The 24,488-nt window shown below is 47.0% G+C and overlaps 1 protein-coding gene across 2 annotated transcripts in view; it reads right to left on the bottom strand.

Moving 5' to 3' along the window:
* The window catches only part of NISCH (nischarin), a 37,600-nt gene extending 13,563 nt beyond the window's left edge, over nucleotides 1-24,037 (bottom strand). For both annotated transcript variants that reach the window (XM_084794329.1, XM_084794330.1), the window contains exons 1-13: nucleotides 23,796-24,037; nucleotides 21,758-21,841; nucleotides 20,263-20,445; nucleotides 8,908-8,956; nucleotides 7,584-7,747; nucleotides 7,224-7,319; nucleotides 5,414-5,509; nucleotides 4,281-4,433; nucleotides 3,289-3,357; nucleotides 2,720-2,905; nucleotides 2,418-2,546; nucleotides 774-887; nucleotides 356-467 (exon numbers count right to left, since the gene is read on the bottom strand). In XM_084794329.1, coding sequence (XP_084650455.1) covers nucleotides 356-467; nucleotides 774-887; nucleotides 2,418-2,546; nucleotides 2,720-2,905; nucleotides 3,289-3,357; nucleotides 4,281-4,433; nucleotides 5,414-5,509; nucleotides 7,224-7,319; nucleotides 7,584-7,747; nucleotides 8,908-8,956; nucleotides 20,263-20,445; nucleotides 21,758-21,841; nucleotides 23,796-23,891 — 1,531 coding nt within the window. In that variant the 5' untranslated portion in view covers nucleotides 23,892-24,037. The remainder of the gene's footprint in view (nucleotides 1-355; nucleotides 468-773; nucleotides 888-2,417; nucleotides 2,547-2,719; nucleotides 2,906-3,288; nucleotides 3,358-4,280; nucleotides 4,434-5,413; nucleotides 5,510-7,223; nucleotides 7,320-7,583; nucleotides 7,748-8,907; nucleotides 8,957-20,262; nucleotides 20,446-21,757; nucleotides 21,842-23,795) is intronic.
* Nucleotides 24,038-24,488: the final 451 nt, after the last annotated feature.

Below are 24,488 nucleotides of genomic sequence, written 5' to 3'. Positions count from 1 at the left end.
CCGAGGAGCTGACCTGTCCACATTGCCTGTGCAGGAACAGACCCTTATGAGCCAATAGCCTGAGCCTATGCCAAGGGCAGCCTCAGTTCTCTCCAACACCCCACGGTACTCTACAGGAACCGGAGGTGACACAAAGGGATAGAGAATCCTTGCTAAGCAAATGACAGCGCTGAAATCAGGCCGGGCACCTCCCTGCCATGTGCCACCCAAGGAGCCAGCCTGCAGAAGGTGCCACCCGCCCTGTGCCTAACCCTGTAGGAAGCAGGAGCCAACATTTTTCTCTCAAGCCCAGCCCTGTCTACGGTCCAGGCAGAGCTTAGCAGCTCAGCTAGGAGCAATGTCTGCTCATGATTACCTTGGTTGGAGAGGATAGGCTGAGGCAGGGAGGCTGAGCTGGGGGCTGCGGTGGGAGGGGAGCTGCTGGGTCTGGTGCCGGGAGCAGCTGGGAGCCGGGAGTCCTCAGCAACCTGAGAAGAGTATGGAGTTAGTCCAGGAGAGAAAAAGATTCGGAAAGAACAGAACTGTCAAGGCCAGGGATGTGGAGGGAAGAGCTCAACACTGTCCCAGCCAGAGGCTGTTGAAAATGACCTCACACAGTAGAGCAGCAGGTGCCGTCACCATACCACAGCGCCCTTGAGGACACAGCCTGAGGTTTCACAAGCAAGGGAGTGGGGTGGGGCCCTAAGGCTCAGAGACCCTGAGGAATTCCATGGCTCAGTTTCCCCAGGAAAAGCTCCATCCTTGGCTGGAACCCCCTACTCTAAACTGCTTACCTTCCTTTCTGTGTTGCTCAGTTTGGACTTGACATCCTTGGCTTTCTGAATGGCCTTCAGCACTTCCACAGTGTCCAGCTCCTTCTCTGTGGTTGCAGCATCATCTAGACAGATCTATAAAGTCAAGGAAGTAGCTTACAGCTCGGAGACCAGCAAAATGGTGGGACCCTGCTGAAGACTGGGTTTGAGTACCCTACAGGCCCAAGAGGACACTGGGGGCTAAGGGAGGCTCCTTACCACCTTAGAGGACCCATGAACATCCTGCACGGCTTCATTCATCTTCAGAAGCCCCTTTCCACTAAGGCAGCCTCTTGGGGACTAAGAAGGGAGTGAATGTACTGTGCTCCTACTCATAGGCAGAACTCAGGCAGACAGATTGTCAAAGAACAAGAGAACCTTCTGGACAAGGGACTAGTGAAGATACAATGCAGGAAGAAGGCAGGCATCCTATTGTAGGTATGCAGGGAGAGCTGTGGGCTGGCCTGAAGGCAGAAAGGATGGTCTAAAGCACCAGACAGCTGCAGGCGTCATGCAGTCGTGAAGGATTTCCAACACGGGAGTCAAAAAAGGAAAGGCACCTTTTTTGTCTGTTTTCTTTTCTTTTCTTTTTTTTTTTTTTAAGTTAGGGTCTCGCTCTGTCACCCAGGCCGTGAACTCATGGCAACCATCTTGCCTCATATCCTGAGTTCTAGAATTACAGACACAAGCAATCATCTCCAGCAAGAGATACCATCTTTTGAAAATGTGGACAGTGACACTTGGGGCAGAGAAGGGCTGGAGATAGGTAGGTACAAACAGACACTCAGATGTCTTCTGACCTGGGATCTGAAGAAAATATGTCCTAAGTACTGGTGAGAGAACGGAAATGGGGATAAAGGCTGCTGGAGGCTGAGGGAAAGGAATACACCCGGGTAAGGACCTGCTGAGTTAGCATGGTGGCCCATGTGCAGTCATGGCTGGGAGGCAGCACACACAGGACTGGTCTGACCTAGTAAGGGAAACTTTCAAGGCTTATAGTCAAACACCAGGATTACTAGCTGTCCAAGAGACTGGCAATTTCAGGCATTTTATGTACATTAAATAAAAATCGTATATATATATAAGGCATATATATTCATCCAATATATGCCTTATATATATATTAGGCATCTTATTCCAGGCCCTTTGCCTAAATATTCAATGGTTATATTTGTTATTGTTGCTGTTGCGTTTTGAGACAGGGTTTCTCTATATAGACCTGGCTGTCTTGGAACACACTCTGTAGGCCAGGTTGGCCTTGAATTCACAAATATTCGTCTGTCTCTGCCTCCCAAGTGCTAAGATTAAATGTGTGTGTACCACCTCCAGGCTTTCCATGTAGTTTGAGGGCTGAAGACACTCCCTTTGTGCTGATGTGTTCCTGAAGCCATTCTGGCCTGAAGTTCTGGCACACATAAAGCCTGCCAGGGAATCAGCAACTGATGGGAGAAAGGTGGGAGCTGCAGGCAGTCTTCTCACAGGGCGCATGGACTTGTAGGCCTGAAATGCAGGTATCCCGCTGAAGCAGACTAGGGTAGGTGGACACTGCTACCTTGCTCTACCTGTGCCAACAGACTGCGTTTACCCTGAGTCTTGCTGGGCTCTGCTGCTGGTTACGGGTCTTACCTCAGAGGCTCGTTCTCCGAATTGGGAGAGCACCTTGGTCCGATAGTCAGGGATGATGCTCAGAGGGTTGTTCAGCAAGGCCACATGCTCCAGACACGGCAGGCTGCCTATGCTCTTGACCTCCTCCAACTGTAAGACACCAGTGCTATTTGGCCCCTTCTTCTAACACCTCAGCAACAGACTATACACTTGATGGCTGATTTTAAGTGAACAGAATCCTATCGGGTTTCTTTTCTTTAAAATAATAAACACCAAGGTCCAGCAATCTCAGATTCCCAGAGGCCCTCAGGGCTGGGGCTCACCTGCTCGATCCTGTTGTCTCTGAGGTCCAGATTAACCAGAGAGTAGAGTTTGTGCAGGCCGCTCAGACTCTCCAGGAAGTTGCCTGCCAGGTTTAGGGTTTTGACATTGCCCAATTTAGTGTGCACGCCTTCCAGGGAGGAGAGCTTGTTGTAGGACAGGTCGAGGTGCACGAGGTTGTAGAGATGCTGCATGAGAAGGAGAAACAGGGTGGCAGCCAAGGTCAGTCCTCCAGAGACATCACTGGGCCCTTTCAGGCCAAGCTGACCAGTTCTGTGAGGCAGCTTTGCAAGCCCTTCTTCCCTCTTTCACATGCTATAACCTAGTGGTGTCCCCTGCAGACAGGTCGGGGTGAGCACGGGAAGTCAGCCTGTCTATCACTATCGCTTGGTTTGTATGTACTCAGCTTTTCTAGCATTTGGGAACTAGAGCAACAATCAGAGCGCATCCCTGGAAGCCCAAAAGCAAGGCAACAGCCCCAATGCTAACCACCCCATGGAGTGCAGTGCTTCTTCAGCCTCTGGACCCATCAGGAGAGCACGTCCCTAAACAGCTTGCAGGCATACATTACCTGTAGGTTGTCCACAACTTGTACTCCATTGTGACTCAGGTCCAGGTACTCAATCTTTGGGATCAGTTTCTATGAAAGAAAAGAATTTTCAGCATTACTCAGGGAAGCTGAACCAAACACAGTCCACGTACCTGCTGGCTAAACATACAGGGCCAGCTGGCTGTCTTCGCAGGACCACTGACACCTCCCATTGCCCACTCAGCAGAAATCCAAAGGAACTCACCATTTGGCTTAAGTAATACAAATGGTAATGTCCCAGAGAAATAAGGGAGCCTGTTCTTTTTTCTTTTCTTTTTGAGCCTGTTCTTTTTTTTTAAGATTTATTTTACTTATTATGAATACAGTGTTCGATCTGCATGTATACCTGCAGGCCAGAAGAGGACATTAGATCATATTACAGATGGTTGTGAGCCACCATGTGGTTGCTGGGAATTGAACTCAGGACCTCTGGAAGAACAGTCAGTGCTCTTAACCTCCGAGCCATCTCTCCAGCCCTGAGCCTATTCTTTTTTAACCCTGTCTACCACCACCACAGAGCACAAAAAGAATCATACTTTTTTTTTTTTCTTCCAAAGACAGCTCTGGCTATCCTGCAACTCGCTCTGTAGACCAGGCTAGCCTCAATCAAAGAGATCCTTCTGCCTCTGCCTCCTGAGTGCTGGGATTAAAGGTGTGCGCCGCTGTGGCTAGCGCCACCTCGCTAAGAGTCACACTCTTAAGGCCTTTGGGATATCACCCTAACACACTTATAGTCTAGGGAATGGGTTCTGTTATTCCTTAGGAGTGAATATTATCACTCACCATGGTTTAGTTCTACTAAATACACAAACAGTTCATATGTTTCACTTGATTGTATGTATTGACACACCTTTTGAAAATTTAACTTAGAAATTAAAAACAATGTTTAGAGTACTGATTTTTTTTTTCCTTCAGAAAAGTTAAATATAATAGCTGTTCCTAGGTCTAGGAGGTCTGAATGCCTATGAACATACCACAGATTCGTCGATCTCAGGGATGCTGTTGTGGCTCAGGTCTAGAGTGGTCAGTGTTTGCCATGTAGGAATGACAGCAGTCACAGGGCCTTCCAGGGCTGGGCCTTCAGGCTCCCACTCATCAAATTCTGAGGCTTCAGGAACAAGGACTTCCTGCATAGGAACATCTGTTGAGCACCACACTTGGGCCCTCACGCAACACTAAGTAGAACGTGCTATCCTTGCAAATTTTAAGGAAGAGCTGGAGCATATTTAGTATGTGGAAATGAGCTTGCACTAAAAGGAGCTTCGGTTAATGTGCCTTCAGGCGATTGTGAAATAACTTTAAGGCTTAGCATAACAGCAGCTTGCGTGTGTTCTGGCCTTGTGACTTCAGGAACAAATGTAGTCAAGCCCCCACAGGCCTCTGGCTTAACCATCAGAGGCTGCAGGTCTGAACTCATGGTGTTGCCGGGCAACCATGCTTCCTGAGTGGTCTCCACTGTGGACAGCAAATACCTTAACTACTGTTTCAAAGGGGAAGAATTGTCACTGAGATTAGAGCAGCAGCACAGAGCACAATCATCAAAGGAGAAGGAGGCAGTTCTCCTTGGCTTGACTTCTGTGCCTACAAGAGATCTTATATGGGGTCCCCCTGGGCTCCTTTAGCCAAGCTGCCTTTCAGCCAGTAACCTTGGGAGAAAGAATTTTCAAGAAACCCAAATCTTTTTTTTTTTTTTCCGAGACAGGGTCTCTCTGTGCTAGCCTTGGCTGTCCTGGACTCACTTTGTAGACCAGGCTGGCCTCGAACTCACAGCAATCCACCTGCCCCTGCCTCCCAAGTGCTGGGATTAAAGGTGTGCGCCACCACGCTTTGCTAAGGGAGGATTTTAATGTTATTACAATGATATCCACACAGTGGTAAAAGAGACGTCGTATGCTACCAGCTGGGCTGTCTCTTACTCATATTCACATAGGGCCCTGCCTTTCTATCCTTCACCCTCCTCTTCAAGGCCATGGAGGACGAGATGGATACAAGTAAGTGCTAAACTAGGGATTGTAGGCTAAGAGGAAGCTCTGTCACTACCACTAAAGAAGGCTGCGTGTACCCCACAGGTCCAGGCCCCAGGCAGAAATACAAAGGCAGAGCTTACCTTCATGGAAGTTGCTGAGAATCTGACACTCAATGTGGCCAAAGTTGGCTTGGAGGTGACCAGCCCTCGGATATGCTTAGCGTCACAATGACTTATCTGGAACAAAGGGCAGCTGTGCCTCAGAAATGGCATCTTGACCCTCCAGAAGCCCCAGGAATTAGGTGTTCACACCACAGGCAAGCCCAAGTCATTTCGTAAGAGGTGACTCAAAACTTGGCCTAGAGCTGGGGGCTTGGTGGCGCACGCCTTTAATCCCAGCACTTAGGAAGCAGAGGCAGGTGGATCTCTGTGAGTTCGAGGCCAGCCTGATCCACAAAGTGAGTCCAGGACGTCTCAAAAAACCAAACCAAACAAACAAACAAACAACAACAACAACAACAACCTGGCCTTTTTCAGCCTGCGTTCAGGAGGCAAAATCAGGTGGATCTCTGAGTTCAGCCTGGTCTACAGACAAAGTTCCAGGATACCCAGGGCTACACAGAGAAACCCTGTCTCAAGAAACAAAAGCAAATTAATTAACTAATTAATTAAAAAAATTCCCCAGTGCTACTCAGTGCTGATTAAATCTTTTAGGCATTTAACCAGGGTGTAGTGGTATACACTTTTAATCTTGACACTCAGGAGGCAGAGGCAGGCAGATCTCTGAGTTCAAGGCCAGTCTCATCTACATAGTGAGTTCTAGGATAGCCAGAGCCACACAGTGAGACCCTGTCTCAAAAACTTGGAGCCTCAAGCTCATTATGAGCCACAGATTGCACTTTCTTGGTTTAGGGAGACCTGGGGCTCGCAAGTAAACAGAAAAGGTGGGACATTGGAATCAGTGCTGGAGAACAAGGGGACGTTTCCCCATAGTGTATGGAGTATCTCTTCAGCTTTCCAAACTGCCCCACTGTCCTTAGGCAACACCAGGTCAATGGGAACAGGTCTCTGGAGTTCAAATCCAATATCCTGGCCGAACATCCTTGTCTTCCTAAGCTTCAGTTTTCTCAATTGTAAACTGAGAAGAAAAGCATCTACACTTCACAGAGCAGCCAGGGAGACTTGATCAAGAATACATGGGCAGGGCTGGAGAGATGGCTCAGCAGTTAAGGGCACTGACTGCTCCTCCAGAGGTTCTGAGTTCAATTCCCAGCAACTACATGGTGGCTCACAACATCTATAATGTGATCTGATGCCCTCTTCTGACCTGCAGGTGTGCATGCAAGCAGAGCACTGTATACATAATAATAATAATTAAAAAAAAAAAAAGAATACACGGGCACAGGGTACACAGCTGGACACAAAAGCCAAGCTCAAAAACCACATGACTTAAAACAGCTTTTATTGTCCATTATTGACTCCCTTTCTTTTAAAAACTAACAATAAAACTAGTGCTAAGAAGCAGAAATCAGTCGGCAGTAATATAAGGCACTCCTTGTTAGGTGTGGGAGCCCTGGAGGGCAGAGAGCCTTCAAGGTCCTTTGACTAGGAAGGCGAAGACTTGGACTGCCTGTCTGGAGTTTGGGATGATGCCCATGACTTCCCCCGGAAAAATACATGTCACTGACTCCAAGAGAGGCCAGAGGGAACTAGGCTCTAGTGCGCTGCTTCCTGTGGCCTACAACAGGGACGGAGAGCTGCACCAGCTAAGGACAGAAAGGCCCCCTTTCTGTCTTTAGAGGGGCTTGATTTACTTGCCAACCTACTGCAAATATGGAAGCCACGGTGCCTTAGCACTGCTATCACAAGCATCCTACACACAGACAGTCGGTGCCGGATGCTGCTGTGTAGGGCTCAGCCCTGCCTGCTCACCAGCAGTGGCGGACCTTACCTCCACTTGACGAAGAGACTTGAATATTGAAAGATCAAAGGGCAGGAGCTGCTCCTGAATATTGCTGGTCCCAAAAGGTCCTTCTGTGCCAGAAACCTGAGGCCAAAGATAAGTTTAAATTAGGGATGATGTTGCAACCGTTCCGGTCTGCAAGTCTGGGTCAATGTAGCAGTGGCTGTCAAACCCAAAGCTTAGACCACTCAACCATATTGAGACTGTGGGCCCTGACGCCCCCTGGTGCTCACAGACAGAAGCACAGTATCAAGAACACCAGGCAGCTTTCATCCACTGAGAGCCCAGCAAGCTGTGGGCCAGAGAGCAACTGAGCGACTCTCCATAGCAGAGGTGCCACATCTTTACCTTAAGGTACTTAAGGCGACAGGTGAAGTCTAGGATGTGGCCAAGGTCAGTCTTGGCATCACCGCTGGCACAAGTAGGCTTGCCCTGCTGCAACTGCTCCGTGACAGCATAGAGCTGCAAAGGCCTGATGGCAAAGACCTCCCCGGCTCCTAGTAGTTGTTCTCCTGTAACAGGCAAAGCCGAGCGTGAGGTGAGTGTCCAGCCAGGTACTCTAAGCAGCAAGCGCCGATGACATGCACCCACCCTGCAAAGCTTCAGTCTTAAGGCATAGGATCAGCCCTGGGTGCTCACACCGGACACAGGGCAACCTTGGGCATACGATGAGGAAGGAGGGGTATGCTACGGAACTGGGGGGCTCTCATGAAGAGGGCAGCTGAGTAAAGATCTAAGGCACTGAGCCAAGATACGGCTGAGAGAGACAATACTCTGGGTTTCACAACTATACTGATATGTATATGTTTCTGTATATACATATGTATCTACGCTCTAATATGTAAAGGCTACGATCAATTAAGATATTAGTGCTTAGTTCTCCCTGCCCCCTTCTTTTTTTTAAGACAGGGTTTCTCTGTGTAGCCTTGGCTGTCCTGGGCTCACTTTGTAGACCAGGCTGGCCTCGAACTCACAATGATTCACCCGCCTCTGCCTCCTGAGTGCTGGCCACTGCATCTGGCCAGTGTTTAGTTCTTAAATTGCCTTTTCTATCAAGTTTCTGGACCTCTGACCACTAGTGTCCTTACCTGTACCTCAGGAAAGACAGTAAGATGCTAAATTTAAGTAAGACTGTTGGCAGGGGCTGCTGATTACATGTCAGCTATTGTTAAAATGTCCTCTGGCAGGACCATGGCCCAAGATTGACTTCTATTTGTGAATTCAACACCTCCAAGCAAGGACAAATCGGGTGCAAGATGACAGCATGCCAGCTGCCTTTCACCACCCTATGTGGCTTGGGACTAGATCCTGAGTCTTAGGGGAGGCCCACACACTCACTTTACACACGCCCATCTACCTGTGTTTGATCCCCAGAACCTACATAAAGGCAGAAGGAGAGAAATGGCTTTACTAAGTTGTCCTCTGACCGCTGTATGTGTGCTGTGACACACGTGCCCACGCCACCCAATCACAATAAGATGAAATCATGGTAATAAAGAATCTGTAGGATAAAGGACTCTAGATTCTTACCTGCAGGCTAAGTAGGTGGGAAGACTTGGTTGGGGACCAGGGACAGGGGCCTGACACATAAGTTTGGTACTATCTTGGGCCTATACCTACTGACTAGACTAGGCAAATGGCCCTAGCATTTCAAGGGCCGATGACTATGTACCTTTCTCAAAAAGTTCTTCAGCCAGTGCTGCAGTGATGCCATTTATTTCCTGTGGAGAGAACAAACCGTGCAGTTAGAAGTCCATTGCACACTCCCTGCTGGCTACTCACTCTGCTCCAAGAGTGTCCAATCTTCTGACACAGTAGTAAGACAATGTCACATTTGAGAACTGCACAATCAAGTCGTAATAATACAATCACATGAGACATCTCATGATGCTCTAAGTTCACTGTTTTGTGCTGGGCTGCATCCGTACCTATCCTAGACCACACATGGCCTGCAGGCAGCAAGTAGACGGTCAACAGCTTCTCGATGGTGAGCAAATTAAAGGAGAGAGGAAGCCTAGGGTGAAGCAAGGAACTTAGAAAGGGAACTAAGTATTCCCAGATACATCTGCATAGTCTCCTCAAAAGCAATACCAAGTCTGTAGAGGAAGTGGCCAAGTGTTCTGCCGCCCAGGAGCCAGCAAAGTTTGACTTATGCCAAGGTTTGGCTGGGGAGCAAGCAGCTCCTTAAACTGACCCTGGAGAAAGGAATTTGCACCTTCTCTCAGGTCAAATGTTTTTTTCAAAGAGTAGACATGTCTTTTCCCTGTACACATCCCTTCCAGATTCACAGCAGTACCACAATGCCCCTGGGTCACTAGAAATATGTGGCAAGGGTTTTTCAAAGGATACAATGCCTTAAGGAGGCATGGCAAGAACCAGCCTTCTCTCATAGTAACAGCTAACATGCTGGGCTGTAACTCATAGCAGACAATGCCTGAGCACTCCGTGGGTTCTGGCTCGCTGACTTCTTCCACCATTCTACAAAAGGAAGCTGTTACCTTGCACCATGTCACACAGACAAGCAAGGCCAGGTGGAGAGCTTTAGGGACACTCCAATTTTAAATGGCTATAAACAGTCAAACTACATTCCAGCACTGGATCTTGCTCCTCTTGGTAAAAAAAAAAAAAAAAAGGTAGCTTTTGCACTCAGAACAATCATGGGGGCCCAAAGAGATGCCCAGTGCTAATGGTACTTGTTACTTTCCCAGAGAACACAGGGTTAGCCTCACATGGTAACTTCAGTTTCAGGGAGTCGGATGCCTCTTCTAACCCTGTCAGACACCAGGCACATGCATGGTATTTGTATATACATGCTAACAAAACACTCATACACATAAACTTCTACAAATCTAAAAAACAAAACAATCATGTGGTTTACAGACCCCTGCCAAAACCTTTAGCCTCGCCTCCCACAAGTAAGAACTTAAATGTTGGCTGTTCACAGGTCATTTTGTAAATGAGCTCTGATGGAGGCTGCAAATAACCACTTGAAACTCACTGGAACACTGCTGTCACTAGGACATACAATTTATGTATTTATAGAACTTAAAAAGCACCTAGCTGTAGGGGACAGAGTGTCCTTTTCCTGTTTTTCTCGTTAGTTGTTTGTCTCTCCTTTACAAATCATAGCTACGCCCATCAAATACTGACTGGGAAGTGAATCTGGGGCCTCTACCACTGCACTACAGCAATCAGCCTTGTTTTGTTTTGAGATAGAATCTCACTAAGCTACCTGGTTGGCTTCAAATTCAGAATCCTTTTGCCTCATCCTCCCAAGTAGCTGCGACACATGGGAGTCCTTCACTCAGCACGTGACAGCAATTTTAACCTTTGTTTAGATGCAGCAAGTCCTCCTGCAGCCTATGTACACTTCTGTCCTGGCTTCAAGGTTTTCTTTTTGTTTTTGAGACAGGGGTTCTCTGTGTAGCCTTGGCTGTCCTAGACTCCCTGTGTAGACCAGGCTGGCTTCAACTCACAGTGATCCACCTGCCTCTGCCTCCTGAGTGCTGGGATTAAAGGCGTGTGCCACCACCGCCCGGCTAAGGTTGTTTTCTTAACACAGTGAGGTTTTTCATTTTTATGTTTAATCTATAATTCTTTTCCTTCGTGGCTGTGAGGATCTCTTCTTCCACTCCAAGAATGTAAGAATATTTTCCTGGCTTTTTTCTTGACGCTTCGAGATCTTTAAAAGGTATGTTCCTATAGCTTGCTTGAAATTCAGTTTATAATAAGGTAAAAATTGTCCCCCTCCCAGCTCATCCCTCAGTGTACAAAAAGCCATCACAGCCCTGTGTGAAAGAGTTGAGGGGACAGTCAAAACGTGAAGGTTAGCAGAGGCTATGGGTTCTGTGAAGCTCAGCTTCAGTCTCTCACAACCTCTTAAAGCCCTGGCAACTGTGAGGCTCTGAACTCAGTCAGGGGAAAGCTTGGAATGACCGCTAACAAGTCTCCCATGCGCTTCTGAGAATGATGCCTTTCTTTCCCATCAGTCTCCACTTATCCCAACTCCCTAGGCCTCCCAGGCACTGTATAGGCCATGTAACCTGCTGGTGGAGTCGAGAAAAAAGGCTTCCTGCGCTGTCACCAGTGCAGCCCTCACCTATCACCAGTGCAGCCCTCACCTACCACCAGTGCAGCCCTCACCTTCCATGGACATTTCTACAGGTAACTGGTGTTGACTCTGACAAACAAGAAGAATCCTGCTAGATGGGCACCCTGCTAGGGAGGCGGGGCTGTTTCCAGAAGACATGAGAATCTCAAAAGCAAACTGTAACAGTCTCTCCCGGTTCTGGGCACAGGAAAAACACACTGTTGCCCTTCCCATCTGGCTTCCTCACACTGACCTTCACCTTAGCAGAGAACCTGAACCAGAGGAACACAGAAATCCCTCAGCCTGCAAACCTAGAACACTCCTCTCCTCTGGCCAAAGTGAGTCAGGCTTCCCTCTGGATGCTGCGCCCAGCTACTGCTTCCCGGGTAGGTCACCTGTGGGGATACACAGGCCTCAAGTGCAAACTACAGAATAACATGCGTTACTGACTTAATCAGCCATGCCACTGCCCACAAGGATTGTGTGTCAGTGTGCGCTCTTAGAAAAAAGCTCTCTCACTCTCTCTTTTAAGTATCTGTTGCGCTGGGATGGAACTAGAGCTTTTCCCATTCTAGATAAGCAAACTGAGAATGGGTCTACCTTAGCCACCTCATCTTTGGCCTTTACATAAACACCAAATGAGCCGGTTAGGCTATTTATATTTTAAGCCTGCCCAGTCACAGCAGAGATTAGCTGCAAGTGTACCCCCAAATACATATGCTGATGCTCAATTAAAGACCCCCGGCCAGTCCCTGACACTTCTGCTTGGCTCATGCTAAAGCACTTTGCCTGTCAGCGGGCACTAACCAGGCATTAACTACATGCCACCAAGGGCATCACCCAGTGTGACTGGGATACACATGTTAAGGGTTGAGGGGCTCTGCCTAGTTTTATTTTGTGCTAGTGGAAGTCAGGCATATTATATGTGATTCCACTTTAAGCAAAGACTCCTACTGAACTGAGGGATTCACATACAAACTTACTTACTTGCTTTATTTATTTTGGTTTTTCCAGACAGGGTTTCTGTGTCCTCCTGGTTGTCCCTGACTTACTTTGTAAATCAGGCTGGCCTGAACTCACAGAGATCTGCCTGCCTCTGCCTCCTAAGAACTGGGATTAAAACGTGCACCACCACTGCCTGGCTTCACATATAAACTTTAAAAGAGGTCCGAGACTATTAAGTTGAAAAGCAAACACACCAACAGACTTGTTACCACTCACAGCCTAGTCCTTTGCAACTAAAACAAATTATGAGAATAAAATGGATCAAAAGCCAGCACTAACATAGTTAACAGTTCCATTTCAACTTAAAATATTTTTTGTTACAGGCAAGTAAGTGGCTTTAATATAAAGAAATGATTTAAACATTACCTTGAAGAGACCTGAGTGTCTTTCCTTACCAGTACAGGCCAGTATGATGACATGTGGTAAACCCTGACTCATGCCTCCTCTAAGCTTCAGACACTCACTGTGCAATCTCAGGCAGGCTGCAAACAGGGCCCAGATTATCACTTTACCGCTCACAAAACAGACCAGGGCACAGAAAAGTTAACTGACTTGGAATGAACTTGAAATGGGGTCTTAAAGATCCACTTGGCTCTGCCTATTTCCAAGTCCGCAGTCAAGGGTCCTACCCCAGAATAGTTAAGTCCTGATAGCCATGGGACTGCATTCTACTAAGTCTGGAAACTTCTCTAGAGGTTCTGGGATGGGATCTATCGCTGTGAGTCTAGGAAGCTAAGAGTGCAGCTATCCAGAGGAGTGGAAAACAAAGGTTACCCCATCCCCTGGATGCCCCCTTTTAGAGCTGGGGAGAGCAATGAGGTTTTCTCCCTAGTCATTAAAATCCACACTATAAAAGAATCAAGCTGGATCCCTACTTCATACCATACATACAAATGAACTCAAAACTGATCAAAGCCCTAAATGTAGAGACACAATCTGCAAGAGAAAATAAAATTATAAATTTTTGTGACACTGATTAAGCAATGGTTTCTCAGATATGGTACCCAAAAAGCAAGTGACCAAAACATTTTTTTAAAAAATGAACTTTCTCACATGTGTTTGTCAAAGGATACTATCAAAGGCTCAGTGGTTAAGAAAACTTGCTGCAGCCAGGTGTGGTGGCGCATGCCTATGATTCCAGCACTCAGTAGAAGCAGGTGGATCTCTGTGAGTTCAAGGCCAGCCTGGTCTATAAAGCGAGTTCAGGACAGTCAAGGCTCCAAGGAGAAACCCTGTCTCAAAGAACCAAAATACCAAAACAAAATAAATACCAAAAGGAAAAAAAACACACAAAACCCTGCTGTTCTTGCAAAGGACTGGGGTTCAATCCCCCAGCACCCACATAGCTAACCACTGTTTATAACTGACGTTCTAGGGAATCTGACTTATCTTCTGACCTCACAGACATTGTACAGATATTGTGTACAGACATACATGTAGGCAAAACACCCCTAAACATAAAATTTAAAAAAAAAAAATTTAAAGGACACTATCAAGTTAAGGAAGCCAGGTGTAGTGATACACACCTATAATCCCAGCACTGAGGAGGCTGAGGTAGGAGGGTGGAGAGTTTGAGGCCAGCCTGGTCTACATAGTTCTAGGCTGGCCTGGGCTATATAGAGACCATGTCCTAAGGAAAAAAAACCAGTAACAGTAAAATAAAGTGAAAGGCTGTGGGTACAGCTCAATGGCAACCAATGTTTAGAAGGTAAAAAAGTCCCAAAGTTGATCTGCAGTTGCTCCCTCCCCAAAAAAAAAATAGAGAAGAAAAAAGAACAAAGGGTAAAAAAACAAAAACAAAAACAAAAACAAAAACAAAAAACCCAAACCAAAACAAAAACCTTCATGGAACATGAGGAGTTATTTAGTTATTTGCATGTGACACTTCTGATAAGGGTCTAGAATCCAGAATAGATAAAGAACTCTTACAACTCAGCAAAAAGAAAACCTAATGTTGCAAGAATAAGGGATTTAAATCCATTTCTCCAAAGATACAGATGGCAAATAAGCTAAAAAACAAAAACAAAAACAAAACAAAACGAAACCTCAACATCATTAGTCACAGCACAACAGCAAGCCACAACCACAATGAGACCACTTCACAGCTAGTAGGATGTCTAGGCTAAAACAAAGACAAGTATGAGTGCAAGTAAGGATGTGGGGAAACTGGAACCTGCACATAGTGACTAAAAACGCAAAAGGGAAGCAACTTTGGAAAATCAGCTGGTGGTTCCTCAAAAAGTCAAGGGTTAATATATAACTCACTTTCCTCTTCTGGGTATATACCCAATAGGGATAAAACACATTTACATAGACCCTTATGCTGTAGTCTCCCCAATTCCCTTTATCCAATTTTATTTTCTGTGATCATTCATGGTCAATTATAGTCCAAAATTATTAAAAGGAAAATACCAGAAAAAAGTATTCTTATTTATTTATTTTTATTCTATTTATTTATTTTTGGTTTTTCAAGACAGAGCTTCTCTGTGTACCCTTGACTGCTGTCCTGGACTCATCTGTAGACCAGGCTGGCCTCAAAGTCATAGTAATCCACCTGCCTCTGCCTCCCGAGTGCTGGGATTAAAGGCGAGTGCCACCACCGCCTGGCCAGAAAAAAATTCTTAAGCTTTATTATTTTTTTTTTTATTAGTTTGTTTTGTTTTGTGAGACAGGGTTTCTCTGTGTAGCCCCGGCTGTCCTGGACTCGCTTTGTAGACCAGGCTGGCCTCAAACTCAGAGATCCACCGGCTGCTGCCTCCCTGGGTGCTGGGATTAAAGGTGTGCACCACCAAGCCTGACAGTTCATAAGTTTTAAGTTGCACACCATTCTGAGCACCACGAGATCTCTAGCTGTCCCACTCTGTTCCTCCTAGAACATGAGTCAGCCCTTGCCCAGCACATCTACACGATACACTCATCACTCCGTAGTCTGCGAGGCATCAGCAGCCATCTTGGCCACCGCAGTGCTGAGACGCTTGTGTTTAAATAACTCTTACTTGCTTTGAAGCAGTCTGAACATGCAGGAGCAGCAGTGCAGAAACTCAGATATGCCAAAAACAAGTCTTAAAGTGGCTCCAGAAGAGAAAAGATGAAAAGTTTCTACTCTGATAAGAAAATAAATTAGTTGTTAATATCTGCAGTAAAATAAATCTTCAATCCAGGAAACTCATCCCTGCTAGTTTCGCTGTAATAATTCTAACTGTAAAAGCTATGGTTGTGGGGGCTGGAGAGATGCCCAGTGGTCAAGAGCACCGTCTGCTCTTCCAGAGGTCCCGAGTTCAATTCCTGACAATTACATGGTGGCTCACAACCATCTATAATGTGATCTAATCCCCTCTTCTGGCATGCAGGTGTACGAACAGAGCACAGAGCACTCATATACATTAAATAAATAAATCTTTTTTTAAAAGCTATGGTTGGTTAGAATATATGATAAGTACTTAGGATTCAAAAATAATGGCTCTGTACATGCCTATGTAGAAAAGACCATAGGTGGGGCTTACGTTAGCCTTGCTGTTAGCTGTTTACTGAGGGCCTTGCAATATATCCATCATCTTAGATAAAGGCGTGGTGAATGGATAAACACATATGGTATGACAGGCCTTCCTTAGCTATGGAGGGCATGCTCTAAAACTATACCATAGATGCTCAAAACTATATAGTTTACATACTATGTTCTTTTCTATAAACACACACAAGTCTAATTTAAGGCAAAGCCAAACATTAGTAATTTAGAATGAAATTATTAAAACAATGTTATAACAAACATTATGGAATGCAGTCTCTCCAAATATCTTCTACTTTTACCTTCCACTTCCAGGAAGTACTCAAGGCTATATCCTGGCGTATCTGAACCACCAGCCTCCTGACTCAGGGGCTCTGGGCCACCCTCACATAACATCACAGTTACCTGGACAGCACGTTACACTGTAACACTTGATCTAACAAGTGATTAACGGTGTAGTAATGATGTTGTATAGTGTAGAAGCACGGGACACAGAACTGAATGCTGTGGAAGATCTCCCCACACCACTCAGGATGGTACATACTTTAAAACACATGAACTGTTTACTTCAGGAGTTTCCCATTTAACATTTTCAAACCATGGCTGCCATTTGGCAACAGAAACCACGGAATTAAAAAATCACAGATTAAAAAGGGGGTTCTGAGAGAATATGTTAGTCATAAAAGGACTAAAAGATTAGGGCTACAACATGAAATAAATTATTAAGTTGTTACATGCTATACACCCCACTTATTTGAAACACTGAGAACAGGCAAACTCATAGAGGCAGAAAGCAAGCAGTGACGAAAGGGCTGGGGAGAGGAAGGCACAGTTACTGCTCCTAGATGCAGGTTGTGCTGTGGGTGATGATGAAGTGTTCTGGAATTAAGACAGTAGTGTCCATTTTACAACTCTGTGAATCTGGGGCTGGAGAGATGGCTCAGTGATTAAGAGTACTACCTGCTTTTCCAGAGGTCCTGAGTTCAAGTCCCAGCAACCACATGGTGGCTCACAACATCTATAATGAGATCTGATGCCCTCTTCTGGCCTGCAGGTGTACATGCAGACAGAACACTGTATACATAATAATAAATAAATCTTAAAAAACAACAACAACAACAACAACTCTGTGAATCTACTAAAAACTACTGAATCGTATACTTAGAGTGAATTGTATAGTGTGTGGGTGATATCTCAATCTAAAAGTTAGTCTCCCTAAACAAAAAGAAAACAAGAGCAACAAGCAGAAAGCCCGTGTGTCAGCATGTACTATAACTGAGGTCTCAGGAGGACAGGCAGGAGGATCACTGCAAGCTCAAGGCTACCCTGAGTTACAAGCAAATCTTATGGCAAGTATGTATATATAGTGAGAGCCTATCTTAACTCAACAAAATAAAATGTGAACAGTCCACACCACAGGCACACAGTGTTCTCTGGGTCCATCCACCTCATGCCGTGTCGGCGGCACACAAGAGCACATCTGGAACAACTCTGAGGAAGACACTGGGCGAGACAAGGACTCCCTCCCCAGAGAGGCCCGACCTACAGGAACAGCTGACAGTGCCACTACATTGTGTTGGTTTAAATTTAAATTTAAATGAGGAGCTAACCTAGTGATTTGAAAACGGATGACTCTGTCCCCACTACCCTGAAGATGGGCACTGCCTCCTCAAAGGACCAGAATACTGAAGGAACTGGGAAGGAAATGCTTCTGGCATCAAGTGGATAGAGGCAGGGAAACTTCTCAACAGCATACGGGTCAGCACTCACAGCCCAGAATGACAACAGTGCCGCTGTGACTGAGAAATGCCGGTATTAATCTAATGACAGGTTAATTACTTTTAAAATCCTCATATCTGTACAACCTATATATATGTTTGATATCAATATTGTGAAATATGTTCAGAGGCCAGGCTTCAAACCAGAATCACAGAGTCAGGCTGGCCCCAAACCATCTCAGGAAAGCCTGATTAAAAAGAGCATTCCAGGCCTTTCTTGGGCCAGAATTGGGCAAACCTGAGGCAGTGGGAAAATCTTTTTCAAAAACACAATCTTAAGCAACAAATTATACTTTCAAAGAGATGTTTATCAGGTTTCATTCTTCAGTGAAGAATGGAAGTTTTGTGAAGTTTGACAGACTCACCTAAGAAGTGAGATTTTCTTTCCTCCACAAGGAAATATAAAAAAAGATTTACAACAGGAGCTAGTATACAGACACATTCTAACTGTATATGGTCCATTCATCTTAGTATACAGCCACATTCTAACTGTATATGGTCCATTCATCTTAGTGGCAGACTAGCCACATCACCAAATTCCAAATCTCCAGGGTCTAGTTAGCATTCAAAAAAAGGTTCAGGAGTCTTACTCTGCAATTTCAAGAAAGATTTATTTTAAAGAAGTTATTTCCTATAAGGCAAGGCCATCTTTATCAATTAAGGGGAAAATAATTAAGTATTAGATGTTATCAGAAGCTGGACGTGGTGGTGCATGCCTTTAATCCCAGCACTTGGGAGGCAGAGGCAGGCGGATAGCTGTGAGTTCGAGGCCAGCCTGGTCTACAAAGTCCAGGATAGCCAAGGCTACACAGAGAAACCCTGTTTCGAAAGTAAAAAACAAAAACAAACAAACAAACAAAAACCAAAAAAAAAACAAAAAACCTGCTCCAAACCAGAACCCTAGTCTATGTACTGTTTTATGACATGTTCTTTTGTGGTTTTGTGGTTGTAGTTTTTTTGGAGGGCAGAGGGTTGAGACAGAGTCTCATTATGTAGCCTTGGCTGGCTTGGAGCTTGCTTTCAGGACCACACTGACCTTGAACTCACAAAGATTCAGCTGCCTCTGCCTCCCAAGTGCTGGGATCAAAGCTGTGCACCTGCACAGCTAGCGCTTGTTCTTACATATTTTCCCCACGACAGTAGGTCCACAGCTATACCAACAGTATAATTTCCAGCGGCATGGCTGACCACCTTTTGTTGTTCCGTTTGTTTGACTGGAGACAGGATTCTCGTTATGTGGCCCTGGCAAGTCTCAAACTCAGAGATTTGCCTGCTTCTACTTGCTGGAATAAAAGTATGCCACCACGCCCAACCTCGTTCGGATTTTCAAGACACGTCTTGATGTGTAACCCAGGTTGGCTTTGAACTACAGTCTGAAAAGTGCTGGAGCTGCAGGTATGTGTCATCATACCTGGCGTGGCTTGACTTTTTTTTTTTTTCATTGTCTTCAGTATCTTGCTCCAGGTCTTAAAATGACACCTTTGCTCATGTATCTTCCCTAAGCATAAACTCTCGGAAACAAACTGCTAGTGGCTTTTGATAGTTTTGCTTCACACTGCTAAACTACCCTTCCTAAGGTGTGACAACTTAATTAATTTTTACTTCTCATAATTTTTGAGACATGGTCTTTTTTTTTTTCCGAGACAAGGTCTCTCTTGTGTTAGCCTTGGAGACATGGTCTTGATCTATAGCTCTGGACAGTCATTCACTGATGACCCCTCTGTTCAGGATTTATTCTGTCACCAGTGGCGCATCATTCTCTACCCAGAAGGGAGACTGGAGCTGCTCCCATAGAAGGGAGCTGTGTGCCCCCAGCTTCAATACCCTGGCAGTGGGGATGTGTATCGGGAGCCCCATGGTGGCAACGCTTTGACTAAGAATGAGTAATTCTGGCTGAAGAGGCAGCTCAGCAGTCAAGAGTGCATACTGCACTTGCAGAGGACCCAGATCCAGCTCTTCAGGTGGCTTCACAACCACCTCTCACTCAAATTCTAGGGGACCCAACATCCTCTTCTGGTATTTACCCTGACATGTTCACACCCCATACAAATCTGCAGCAGTATAAGTAAAATAATCTTAAAAGCAGAAAAGAACGGCTGGCTCCTTTGCCGGTACGAGTCTGAGGCGGCATGGCAGCAGGGAGGCTGTGCTAGGTATTCCCTGTTTCTAATCTATCCTCACCTATTTGGAGTAAAAAAAATCTACCTTAAAAGCCCTGGGTTATTTTTGCAAAATAAAGTGTCCTTGGAGTGGGGTCCCTCTTTGACTCTGCTTCTTGCCTTTGGATCCTGTTCCCCTAACTGGGCTGCCTGGTCTGGCCTCAGTAGGAGAGGATGTGCTTAGTCCTGTAGAGACTGGTATTCATGGGGGACCTCCCCTTTCTCTGAGGAGGAGAGGGAGGGGCACTGAGAGGGGATGGGGAGGGTTGCCAAAAGGATGTGAAGTGAATAAATAAACGGAGGGGGGAAAAATGTCCTGTAGTAGAAGAAAACACGTGGCCACTCTAATTTTAACACAAGTGTGATTCCGCACTATCTGGCCCTAATCTTCCATCGTCTGACCTCAGGGTGACGACCCAGTCTCCTCAAAGCTGAGCTGCATGGCTTGCGCTTTGGAGGCCGTGGGCTCACAGGCAACGAAGGAACTTACATAAAAGTGAAAATGCAGGAAATGGGCCAAAACTCTGGGAGCCACGTGAGGGAAGGCAGCGAGGAGAGTCTGGAGGTACGCCTCCAGGTCCTTCTCCCTCTTCTCCACCAGGCTCCTCGAGTTCTTCCCGATGATCTTTTTGGGGGGAAGTAGAGTCTTGTCAATTTTTCTCTCTGCAACAAGCTGTAAGAAAACACAAGCACATCAACCATAGACCAAGAGGTTTCATACGGATGTGTGACGCGCTCGGGCAACTGTCATAGCTCCACAGCCACTCTTCGTAGCAGGACCAGGATTCGTGCTCTGACCCATGCACCTGGGACCTGGCCTCTCCAAATCCAAGTAGTCCTGGAAATACTAATACAACCCCAGTGAGAAATCTCATCTGTAGTCTTTGGGGGTGTTCAGAAAAGTAGTGCTTATGGCCCCTGAAGTTCAAAAATCAAAGGAGTTAGTGTTGCATCTTTAAGACACTCTCACTGAAAATGTCCTGTGGAAAAGCAGCTCTTTTTAAAAACAAAGGAAAAATATAATCTCAATCTATTATTAGAGAATAAAAATGTATGTCATAGGACAACTTCAAATCTATACCCTCCTCAGGAGACTGTCTTATATCCAAGGTGTATGGCAATTTGAAAATAAAAATTTAGCCGGGTACACGCCTTTCACTCCAGCACTCAGGAGGCAGAGGCAGGTGGATCGCTGTGAGTTTGAGGCCAGGCTGGTCTAGAAAGCGAGTCCAGGACAGCCAAGGCTAACACAGAGAAACCCTGTCTCAAAACAAAACAAAACAAAACAAAACAAAACAAAAAACCAACAACAACAACAAAAATTAAGTATAATACCCATTGACTGTCTTATACTAGGATAGAACTCATAGGACCAGTGAGAAACTGGTTTATTGATGTAAACTACAGCGCCCATAAGATGGCCCATCTAGTAAAGGAGCTTGCCACCGAGTCTGATGACCTGAGTTCAATCTCTGGGGCCTATGTAGTGGAAAGAGAGCCAGCTCTCACAAACTGACCTTTGACCTCTATACATGGGTTATGGCGTGTGTGTGTGTGTGTGTGTGTGTGTGTGTGTGTGTGTGTGTGTATCCTCCTCCCACCTAAAATGAACACACACACACATGCACACACACACAAATGGTCTTTTATTTTTTATTTTTAATATATTTTATTAATTTATTCATATTACACCTCAATTGTACAAATGGCCTTTTAAAAGTCAGGATTTCTCTGTATAGCCCTGGTTGCCCTAGAATTGACTCTGTAGACCAGGTTGGCCTCAAGCTCACAGAGATCCATCTGCCTTTGCCTCCCCAAGTGCTGAGATTAAAGGCATGCATCATTACCCCCAGCCATAAATAAATTTATTAAAATGTAGCAAATAATGGAGGCAGTTTTGCCCTAGAATTACTGTATGGCACAATGGAGGCTTGGTCCCCAAACCCCTAATCCCTGAGGTGCAGGTTCCGGGTGCTTACGATTACCTTTTCGTGCAGGTCATGAAAGTCACTGTAACGGTGCTTGATCGTCCACTCATGGTTGCCATCGGTAACCTGTATGATATAAACCTAAAGGGAAAAATGATTCCTTGTGGCAAGGGAACTCTGCCACACAATAGCCTCAAGGCATTAAGACCGCACTCCTCAAAAAGCTAGAGTCAGGCATCCTTCCACACCCAATGTGTGCCTGCCTTCCTCAGCCTCCTCTGCCACCCTGTGAGGGCTGGAGCAAAGCTGGGGCTTTCACTGTCAGGAAGGAATGGAAAAGGTGACAAGCCCAACAGACCTCCTTGGATTTTCAACTCCAGTCTCCACGGAATCCAAATCCCAAATTGAGTTGTGGGCAAGGCTGCCTTTTCTAAGGGAGGCGGAGCGGGGCCCAGTTTGGCGGGCCCAGTGCCTCTACAATCCATGTTCCCGGTAGTCTCACTCCATCCTAGAAGCCGGTCTCCAGGCAGTCTCTTCCACAGGCTGTGCTTTGGACTTGTGCAGCTAAACCAGGAGTCAGGGCACCACCATGCTCCCAGGGGCAGCAATGCTTCCATCAGCGGTAACAGAAGGCCAATAGAGTTTTGGTGGTTATGAAAACCTGGGTTCAAAACCTGGTTATCCCATTTCCTGGGTGTGGCTTATGTGTCACTTATGTAAGCCTAACTTCTCTCTGGGCCTCAAATCCTCCATTTTAAAACCTGGTTTAATTAAGAATCAAGTAAAGCGGAGTGTAAAAGGATTTGTACAGGCCTGGCACCTAACAAAAGACAGGTACATAAATAACATCCAATGCAGCACTGCCAGGGACAAATGTCAACCTGTCAGCTTGCTCCCTGACAAAGCCCTGAGTAGGAAGAGCCTCTACTGATTGTAGCTAGTCATAAGTGAGTGACCTCATCCCTCAACTAGATCAGGCCCCATGGTCCTAGCTTCCTCACCTCTGTCTGAAGTAGGGAAAGATGAGCGGCAATAGTCAACTAGCCTGATTCTTCGCCCAGAAGCAGCTGTTTCTCCAGAGCCAGCCTGTTGCTCCAGGAGGAGGAGGAGTCACTGGCCAAAATTTCACTGTGACAGTGTCCCTTCCTTGCAGGAGGAAGAAAGAACTAGAGGAATGGCCCTCAGGATCCGGTATTAGGGTGGGAGCCAATAGGGTGAGGCCAAGGCAGGGCTAAGGCCCTTACCTCTGTCCATCCCCCTGGGAACAAAGGACCAGGAGCCGGGGAGATGCTCAACGCGCCCCCACCACAGAACAAGTTTCCACCTGGCAGCCTGCCTACCATGCTCACAGGCCTAGCATCCATCTCTATCCAGACCCAAAAGGGCTTCAGCACCATCACCCTCTAATTCCCTTCCTTTTCCGTCGGGTCTCCCTTGTATCCTACGTGAGTTAGAAGCTCGCTGTCCCTCGGCAGGTCCTGTACTTCAGCCCTGAGGTAACTTCTCTTTTCCCCACGGCTAGGGTCCATCCCTTTCCCACCAGACCCCTGAGGACCATTTTTAACAAATTCCTCATGTACTTGGATGGACTGATCTGGACTGCGTCTGGCGTGTGGGTGGTGGTGGTGCGATGGGGATGGAGATGAAAATCCGCCGCCTCTCCTTCACCACCTGAGGATCCTTGTCTCTGGCTTCTATTTATCAGAGACGACACCTTCCGAGTCCCCTTCCTCCCAGACTCTCAATCAAGGTCCCTCCTTGCCTGGAGGATCCGGAGGGACTCCATCTCATCACCCCCTCCTCCCCAGGTCCTCTTTTACCCCCGACACAAGCCTCCTTTTCTGGTCGCGCATCCTCCCCCACCCCTCCCCGCGCCCCGCCCTAGAACCTCCTCTAGGACCTATGCGACCCAGCCCCTTCCTCCGAATACCCCATTTCTAGGGCTCCCTCGTCCCTATCTCACAACCTTCTACCCACTCAGCGGATGTGCGATCCAGACCCCTCTTCAGAGCCCGTCCCCCCCCCCACACCCTCCGGCCTGGAACTCCGGGTTCCAGGCGCTATGCCCGCGCTCCCCGCCTCGCCCCCAGCACACCGTGTACGTGTCCACGAGCTCGGAACCCACGACGCGCGCCTCCTTGGCCGGCTCGGCCTCTCGCTCGGGCCTGAAGGGGAGTACCGCGGCCGCCATGTTGCGGGCTCCGCCGCTGCCGACGCCCGGCGCAGACTGGCAGCAGCAGGGGGCGGGGTCAGCGTCCCACCGCCCCCCGGCGCCCGCTGCCCCCCGCCCGCGCCCGCGCCCGCGCCGCCATCTTGGCCCCACTACCTTCTCGCAGTCCTCGCCCCGCCCCTCCCCCGTAATTGACAGGCCAGCCAATCGCACGCATGCGCAGCTCCCGCGGCCTTGCATCATTTGCCTTTTGTATACCTGTGCAGCTTCGGTTCTCTCTGGCAGTTGTGGTTCATTGCCCGCTGGGCCCCCAGCCACCGAGGGCAGAGGCAGAACTCTCCGAAATCAGTCTGCTTCGGCTGGCCTCCGTTTCCAGAGGAGACATTAATAGGGTCTCGCCTGGCTGTTAGGCGCGTTCCCTGTGTAGCAAGAGTAGGATGAAGAAGATAATAACTAGATTGAGAGCTGGGGCTGGGGGTGGGGCCTGTTGTTACATGTAGTGGTGGAGAATTGAGTGTGGTGGTTCTGCAGTGCTCAGCACCCCACCCCCACCCTGCCCCCGCCCCTGGCAGTGTGCTGGGCTGCGAACTGCTCAGGAAAAATGTCTATGAAGTAGAG

Source organism: Acomys minous (genome assembly GCF_964271855.1).
Source record: "Acomys minous genome assembly, chromosome: 9".
NCBI classification, from domain to species: Eukaryota; Metazoa; Chordata; class Mammalia; order Rodentia; family Muridae; genus Acomys; species Acomys minous.
This window is presented reverse-complemented; position numbering and strand designations above follow the sequence as displayed.